The sequence below is a fragment of the Equus quagga genome, chromosome 14 (genome assembly GCF_021613505.1).
Source record: "Equus quagga isolate Etosha38 chromosome 14, UCLA_HA_Equagga_1.0, whole genome shotgun sequence".
NCBI lineage: Eukaryota > Metazoa > Chordata > Mammalia > Perissodactyla > Equidae > Equus > Equus quagga.
Genome location: NC_060280.1, coordinates 26,251,205 through 26,260,553, shown reverse-complemented (window position 1 = coordinate 26,260,553; position 9,349 = coordinate 26,251,205). Strand labels below are relative to the sequence as shown.

At 42.5% G+C, this 9,349-nt stretch overlaps 1 protein-coding gene across 1 annotated transcript; it reads left to right on the top strand.

Annotated features, from left to right (window-relative positions):
- The first annotated feature begins 8,002 nt into the window (after positions 1–8,002).
- On the top strand, positions 8,003–8,956 carry LOC124251907 (olfactory receptor 52M1). Its single transcript, XM_046684867.1, has one exon. The coding sequence runs from the start codon at positions 8,003–8,005 to the stop codon at positions 8,954–8,956; it is 954 nt and encodes a 317-aa protein (XP_046540823.1).
- The last annotated feature ends 393 nt before the right edge of the window (positions 8,957–9,349 follow it).

Sequence of the window (9,349 nt, the reverse complement as noted above, 5' to 3'; positions counted from 1 at the left end):
AACATCAATAGAAGTGATAAACCTCTAGCCAGGTTAAGAAAAAAATAGAAGTTATTAATATCAGAAATGAAAGAGGGGCCATCACTACTAATCTCATAGATATTAGGATAATAAAAGGAGTATTTTGAATAGCACTATGCTCATACATTTGATAACCTAGATGAAATGGACCCTCTCTTTGAAGGACACTCTACCAAACTCAAACAAGGAGAAATAAATGTGAATATACTTATTAAAAAAATGAGTTAATCTTTCAGAACAAGGCACCTGACCAAGATGGGTTCACTGGTGAGTATATCATGAATGTAGATGCAAAAGTGCTCAGAAAAATATTAGCAAATTGAATTTAACAAGGCATAGGAACGCACACTGTGTCCACATGAAATTTATTCTGGGTATGCATGGCTGACAACATTTGGAAAAAAAACTGCTGTAATTTGACAGGCTAAAGAAAAATGATATCAGTAGGTGTAGAGAAAGCATTTGACAACATGTAGTCACAAGGCTCTTAGCAAACTAGGAATGAAAAATGGAGAATTTGAACCTAGGGTATATGAATCCAAAACTTTAGTTTTTCACCACGACCTATGTAAATCCCAAGTAAATTAGTTAGCCTTTCTGTGCCTCAGTTTCCTCATCTGAGAAGTGGGGATTATAAGAGCTCATATCCCATAAGGTTGTTTTGGTAAAAAGGGAAGGAGAAAAAGGATCTGGGAGATGATAGCCAGAGGAACCGAAGTACAGCAACACAAGGCAGTAAGAGGATGAGAACATAACATAAGAGAGGAGCACTTGCTGATGCTAGGATGGGGACTTCATTCAATGACTAAAAATTAAAAATATGAAGATTATTTTTTATTTATTGGGGTAATACAACCCAACATTTGCCAAGTCATTCTGACATGTGAATTAACTGAGATGTCTAAGTGGCGTCTAGCCAGTGTCTGAGGGTATACATCTGAAGTGGATTCTCTCATCCAGCTGCACATCCACAGTTGCTTCAGCTCCAACGGAAACCTCCCATATGCTGGAAAATAGAAGACTAGACTATCAGTGGCCCTGTGTAAGGGTGGATATAGGGAGGCTAGGGATTGGATGGTTTGAGGTTCAGAGAAAGTTTATCAGTGGGATGAAGAACATTCAGCAAGTTCAGGATGGGATAAAGGATATGAGAAATTTCACAAAAGGGGTGGGTATCATGGATGGAATGAAGATAAGGAAAATAGGTTTAGGGATAACTTGGTCAGGGACACATGTTAGTGTCAGTACTAGCAATCAGTCACATGAGGCTGGGCTCATGTCTATGCTCTTAACTACTCTGGTATCCCACCTCCCTCAGAAAGGAGCATGAGCTCAAGTTTGATCCCAGATCCCAAACCCTGGCATTACTGCTACATAAGCTAGGAGGACCTTGGCAAAATGCTTTATCTGAACTGAGTGTCAATATTCCCATTTATAAATGAGAAAGTTAATCTTCTGACTTCAGAGATGAGGTATTCATGACACCCAAATGCTATTTGTTCCCACATACCCCAATACAGCACCTGGCCTAACAAGCTTAGAGTTGTGATCTTTTAGGATTGAACAGGAACAGCAGCTTATTTCAAAGCAAGAGTAACAACTCATTGAAAAGTTATAAACGAGAAATCCAGTATTCAATTTATAGAAATTGAAACATTTTGGGTCCCTTGGTATCATTATGTTGGCCTGACCAGCATGTTCTCTTCACCTTTGATTGACCTATGTGGGAAACCAGGTTGTAAGATAGGGTTGGTTGGATGAAGACATAAAGCTGAGTTGGCACATTTAAATGAAGGATTGTTATTTAATCACACCAAGCTTGATGTATTCCTTTGTGTTGTAGAGCCCAGTCTGCCATTGATATCTCATCCTTGGTCCAACAAGCCCTCTCCTGTACAGTGTTAGAATGAACATAGACCATGTTTGCTTCTAACTCATCTCTGCTTCCAAGACTGAATACACATCTGGCTTATTCTTGTAGATTTAAGATATTCTACAGGAGAAGTGAATATCTTTAATGTTCTTACACACATCTCACATGCACACCTCTCCATCAGTTGAAAAAGGTTGTTTTGAGTTGGTCCATAAAGTCAAATTATTAAGACAAGGGAGAGGACTTACTATGACCTTTAACATGAATCACTTCAAATGCATTGATTTATTACTTGGAATGTGTAAATATTGTGCAACACAGCCAGATACAAAAAATAGCTCACTTATTCAGGTTTCAAGGCAGAGTTCATCAGTTAGAGGAGGTAATTACTGAAGCAAGTTTCAGGATAATTTGGCTGAGGGTATAACATATGCATGGGCATAGAGGAAAGAAATAACCCTGTATGTTGCAGCAACTACAAGCAGTTTTACATAGAATGTAAAGTTTACGGTTGGGGAGCAGGTAGCAAACTTCTAGAAGTTCACAGCTTCTCCTGAGGTGCCAGAGAAGTAGGATCCTCTGTAAAGGGAGTAGGGGTGAAAATAAGATCTTTTCTGTATTGATTCTACTGCATTAGCCCCTGCTCTGACCATACCAGCTCCTGGTCTGAAGGAGAAAATTAGGATCTCTCCCCCAGGCTTATAAGAGCTAATCCCTCTTGAAGACAACAACAGCAGTACTGGTGATAATGACAATGCTTATTAAGCACCTGGTATGTTTGTCTTTTTACTAGCCCACTTATATGCAGTATCTCAGTTATAAATACTTCCCAGAGATAGGCATTATTCCTATTTTACACTTGAAGAAATGGAGATGAAATAACTTGTTCAAGGTCACACAGTGGGTATGTAACTGAGCTGGCTTGCAAACTCAAGCCTCTGGAGCTTCAAAGTCTGTGTCTTGCCACCTGTCCTAAAGCATTATGCCCCACTAACCCATGAGCATCCCATAGGATACACCAAGAGATCAACTGTGCTTTCTCAGTTTGGCTTCTCTGTCTTTCCAAGGAATGGGGTGTTAGATTGGGAACGTTTGGGTTCAGAAGGATGTAAATGAGATGCACTGCTCTACCCACAAGTCCATGGGGTCCTTCCCTCACAATGTAGACCAGAATGGAGAAAAAAATCTGCCATTTAGGGAGTAACCACAGATTTCTTATAGTTCGGGATTCTACCATCACCTCCAAATGCTGTAAGGATATCAAACTTCACTAGAGATTTACAGCCAGGCTGAGCTCTAATCCCAAGGAGATTCTTTGTTCTTCCCCTAGAAGGGCCTTTGATTTCTACTTGTGTCCTTAGAATAGCTGCAGACTCAAGGGAGGCCAGACACAACAAGCAAGAGCAGGACTTGGACCCAACGGATCATGACTCAATTAGAAGGTTTGTCCTCCTTAGACTTCTCTGGACCAACCCTGAGAGACCAAGGATAGCTGTGCTTAAGTATAGATTCTATGTCCATTCTTCTGGGACAAATCCTGCTATTTTCCTTCTCCACTGAGGGAGGTGGGAAGGTTATGAGTTTAGATGGAATTCCCTTGACCCCTGAACAGAATCCTTATAAGTGCCAGGCCTCAGAGGCATTTGCAGAGTGTCAGGCTCTTACTGACACTACCTAGTCGAGGTAAGGGCATCTTACAGAGGGGAATCTAGAAAAGGAAAAGAGGTCATTAGGAAGAGTTTCCAGCCTACAAGGATAAACCGCTTTGGGATGCATGGGAATCTCATTTTAGACTGTGCTCCTATAGGAGTCTCCAAGAGAAGACTCAGAGGGAAGGAATTCTCTCAGAAGAGGACTCAGAAAGGGTGGCGTCCACAGAGCCACACACAAGGAGGCTGGACTGGTCTTTAGTTCACTAATGCCAATACAAGACCCTCCAAAACACCTCTAGGTGCTTTAAATAGGCACATTATTTTATTCTCAATCAGCATAGCTAGATACTGTGCTAGCACAGGGATTACATTAGAGAATAAGAGACATGCTCCCTACTCTTATACAACTTACGTGCTGTTTGGGGAAACATACACGTAAGCAGGCAATTTGGAGCACTCTGTGTGCAGGACAAAGACAGGCACCAAGGATAGACTAAGGGTTGGAGCAGGCTTCTCTAAGATGTACCTTGCCACAGCTTAGATGTCACATGTAAGGATTAGCCAGGTGAGGAAGATGCGAGTATGTCATTCCAACATCAGAAAAGAACATGGGTAACTCTGAGGAAAATAACATAATATATTTTGGAAGGGGAAAAATTCAACCTTGTTGGAAGGTAGTGGGCTAGGTAAGGAGTAATAAGAGCTGTGACTTGTGTTGGCAAATGTATTTGGATAAAGCTCAGGTGGGAGGCCGGCCTACTGTGATTCCTTATACCCTCGCAGCATCCTTGGATAGGAGCTGCAGTGGCCTCTTTCTGTTGTGTTTCAGGTGTAAAGGTTGCTTCTGACCAGGAAGACAAAAGTTAAGGAGCGTTAGGATTTCAGGGAAAGGATGGGGGTCAGCAAAGCTAACTCCAAGGCTCAGCCCACCCCTATCTAGCAGTCGAACATCTCTCCACCTACCCCTTTCAGTTTCATGATGTATTCCTGGAGATGGATAGGAAGAGGAACAGATGAAATGGAGGTGAGACATCCCTCAGGAAAACAGCTGTGTTGTCAGGTATGGGGAAGGAAAGAGAGGAGGATGAAAATCAAACCCACCTACTCCAGAGCTCGAGGCCAGTCTGGAGGACTGAGGACACTTGGCTTGGATCTGACAAGGTCTGTGACGTAGCCGAGTCCTGCTTGCTTTACAAGAGAAATCCCTTTCTCATGCCCGTAATTCACTAGGTATGCAGTTAGTCTCATTTAATTTGGGCTGTGATATCCTCCTACGACGACCTCTCTGCCCAAACCTGAGTGGGAACCACGGTCCCATGCTGTGACTCAGTAGTGATGGAACTCAAATGGCATGGGAAGGGAAGGGAAGGGAAGGGAAGTAGACTGCTGAAACAGCTTCCTCACTAACACCGGGGAGGGGAACTGCTATAAGAGAGAATCATGGAAACAGGAGACACATTCACCTGGAAAGTTCTGATTTTTCCATTCAAGGATTCTTCCCTTTCTGGAGTAAGAGAAGATTATGCTCCACAGGATTACACCTTTGCTTAATATAACATCTTCAAGTCATGAAAGCCAGTTGATAGAGGTAAGGGTGACATAGACAAGTTCCCTTTTATTGTAAGTCTGGAATCAGGGTAAAGATCATCTAGCCTTCAAATACTATGAGATTATAGCTCTTTTGCCTTTAGACTTAATGTGAAAGTTGACAATTTAACAGACCTATGTCCTGCTGAGGAAGCAGTCGGCTTTAAGACAATACTGGGTGAAGACTATACTATTGGTATCTGGTCTGATATCCATGCAAGAATAAATGGCACAGTCAAGGAGTAATTGAAGGGAATATCTGCAGAGGCCTGGGCAGGGTTAAGGAAACTGACAGGGGATGGTGCAGCACTGTGACTAACAGTTAGCAGCATTATCTAACTCAGCTCTGACCAGAGGGTATAGATTCACTTGCCAGGACACAGGAGGGGTCGCTTTTCAGGAGCTGTGGACTTTGGTATAAAAACCACACACTGCCAAATATTCCTGGCAAGAAGGGAACTGGGGGCTTAGTTCTTGATCTCTAGTCTTACTCTTTTATCTCCTGCTGATGCCTCACATTGGCTGAGCCCACCTAGAAACCAGAGGAAAGGGGGATCTGGGTGATGCAGCCTATAAAGGAAGCTTCCAGGGACACAGAACGGGGATCTGGAGGGACAAACAGAATAACCAGCACACAGGGTGAAAAACCAGACAGTTTCCCCCCAGCTAAGGTCCTCACCTCACCCCACCTGGTCACTCCAGTCACAGGCTGGTTCCTGTGTACTCCTTTTCTTCTCAGCCCCAATGACTCAGCCTTTTAATATTCCCTTCTTTTCAGCTACTGTTCCCATTCGTAGTAGTTTATGAGAATCTTGACATGGAGATGAAACCCAGCTCATGGAGAGGAGTTCTGGGGGATCAAGACACTACCATGGGATCATACGAGTTGTCATCTTACCCGCCCCATGGCTTCCTAGAGAGATAGACATTCTGAAGTTCTTTGAGGTTTATTGAATGTATTTTTTTGTTTTATGCATTAGTCTCAACTAAGAAGAGCTAATGCCTAGTTGCTATGTGTCAGATGCTGAATTCTCATTTAATCCTGACTTCTCCATGCCATGCTAAGTTTGTTATGAAATGAAGTCAGTTGTATTTAACTAATAAGATAAGGTAATTTTCCTGAGCTCCTACTGCCATGATCTGAAGCCAGATCTGGAAAATTCTAAAGCCCAGACTACTGACTACTCTGCTATATTCAACCCAATTAAGCTCAGGATGTAGAAGACAAAGCTTCTTACATGCTTCTTCCTCACCTTGACATTCCTCTCATATACTGTAGTTCTCTTGTCCGTGGCAGATATGTTTCATAACCCCCAGTGGATGCCTGAAACCACGGATAGTACTGAACCCTATATATACACATTTTTTCCTGTATATTATCTATGTATATATATACACCTATGATTAAGTTTAGTTTATAGATTAGGTACAGTAGAGATTAACAGTAAAATGGATTGTAACAATATACTGTAATAAAAGTTACTATGGATCTCAGCAACCTCAGCACATGATTTTTCTTCCCTTAAGTTGAGAACTTTCACTTTTTCACTTAAAGAAAGCAATTTACAGCTTGTCTTTGGCATATTCGAATTGTCAGAATCACTACTCCTGCACTTTGGGGCCATTATTAAGTAAAATACTGGTTACTTGAACACAAACATTGTGATACCACAACGGTTGATCTGATAACTATGGCTACTATGTGACTAATGGGCAAGTAGTGTGCACATCAAGGATACACTGGACAAAAGGATGACTCATGTCCCAGGCAGGATGGAGCAGGACAACATGAGATTATCACGCTACTCGGAACAGCACATAATTTAAATCCAGTCCTGGGATGGAAAATTTCAATTTTCCGTTTAGTATTTTCCGACTGCTGTTGATTGTGGGTAACTGAAACCACAGAAAGTGAAATTGCAAGATGAGGGGAGACTACTGTACCTAAAGAATACATTGATATGATCGTTCAGACCCTGAAAAACAAGACAAAACTGTTTCCTCGTCTTCTAAGTACACACATCCCTTTTAGCCAGCTGCTCTGGACTCTGAGTAAGGGCACTTCTTTGCCCAAATATTCAACATCTAGGCTTTGTGCCACTCTGCACTGAATGCTATCTTCTTCCTTCCTGGGGATAAATCCTCTCTACTTCTGGAATATTCTTATATTCAGCTTCCATGAAGGCAGAAGTCCCTTGCAAGGCTCTACCTTTGCACCGACGCAAACTGAGTTCAAGTGATCAGCTTTCTCCTTCCAGGAATCGCTTTGTTTCCATCCTCTGGAAGTCCCTCTTCTTCACCAGCCCTCATCTCTGCCATGTGATTTCAGCCTGAAGATTAAACACTTAAGCTCATCTAATAGCTAATGCTGGCCCCAAGCTTGAGCTTTGACTTACCATAGAGTCTAGCTAGTCTCAGATCTAGTGACAGAGTCTGTTACTATCTCTTAGCATCAATGTATCTCTTTTGAGGAGCTCTCACTCTGAAACCTTCTAATATGATCCTGAGAGATACCTCACAGCCTACCTATAGATTTAATAGGTACCTGTCTGCCTTAGGTCATTTCAGTCATTGGTGCAAGAACCTTACTCCTTGAGAGTCATATAGCAAAAAACATGCTCATGTATTTCATTTAAATATGTATTTTGGCTTGTGTTTCATAAGTTTTTGTGGCCACTATAACATAGTAATGACATGCCACTTATACTATGACATTATTCTATAACTTTTAACATAGAAGTTTGTAGAATCTTATTTAGTCAATAATCCCGTTCTTTGAGGACTTAATAAAATATCCTTGGTTTTTCATTTCCAGAAAAAAAAGTTCTACTGCATTTTGGGGTCCAAGAGATTTCACTTTTAAACAGTCATGCTCATTTTTCATAATGTCTGCTCAGTACCCAGCTCCTTCCAGCTCACTGGCATCCCAGGACTGGAGTCCCTGCACATCTGGCTGTCCATCCCCTTTGGCTCCATGTACCTGGTGGCTGTGGTGGGGAATGTCACCATTCTTGCTGTGGTAAGGGTGGAGCATAGCCTACACCAACCCATGTACTTCTTCCTTTGCATGTTGGCTGTCATTGACCTGGTTCTGTCCACTTCCACTATGCCCAAACTGCTGGGAATCTTCTGGTTTGATGCTGGTGACATTGGCTTGGATGCCTGCTTGGCCCAAATGTTTCTCATCCACTGCTTTGCCACGGTTGAGTCAGGCATCTTCCTTGCTATGGCTTTTGACCGTTATGTAGCCATCTATGACCCACTACATCATACCGCAGTGCTCACTCACACTGTGGTGGGACGTTTGGGGCTAGCTGCCCTCCTCCGGGGTGTACTCTACATTGGACCCCTGCCTCTGATGATCCGCCTGCGGCTGCCCCTTTACAAAGCCCGTGTCATCTCCCACTCCTACTGTGAGCACATGGCTGTGGTTACTTTGGTGTGTGGCGACAGCAGGGTCAACAATGTCTATGGGCTGAACATTGGCTTTCTGGTGCTGATCCTGGACTCAATGGCCATTGCTGCCTCCTATGTGATGATTTTCAGGGCTGTCATGGGGCTGGCCACCCCTGAAGCCAGGCTTAAAACCCTGGGGACATGCGGTTCTCACATCTGTGCCATCCTGATCTTTTATGTTCCCATTGCTGTTTCTTCTCTCATTCACCGGTTTGGTCACCAGGTGCCTCCTCCAATCCACACCCTGCTGGCCAACTTTTACCTCCTCGTTCCTCCAATCCTCAATCCCATTGTCTATGCTGTATGCACCAAGCAGATTCCAGAGAGACTTCCCCAAATCCTGAAGATAGAAATTAAGATCAGATGACCGAGACTGCGTTCTCTCTCAAAGGAGCTCATGGAGAAGTTATTAAAATACGGTAGGCAGCTTCCCAACTGGGAACTTCTCAAGCAGTCTGAGCTGTTAGACCCTGTGGTCTCCAGCTTTTGTAATTCCAAAGGAATGCTTAGAAAGAATGTACAAATCTAAATTCTAAGGGTAGAATTTTTTTTTAATGATTAAAGGATATTTGAGTTGCAGAGAAGGTAAAACAATGACAACATTAGTAACACAAGTAGCAGTTAATGTTTCTGCAGCACTTATTGTCATTAATTCTTACAAATATCCTGACATTGTCTGAGGTAGGTAGTGTTGTTCACATTTTACACAGAAGGAAATAGGCAGAACACTTGCTTTATAAACTGCATACAAAGTTTCTTA

Coding starts and splice junctions, on each gene's coding strand:
- LOC124251907 (XM_046684867.1), top strand. CDS start 8,003: ATGCTCATTTTTCATAATGTCTGCTCAGTACCCAGCTCCTTCCAGCTC.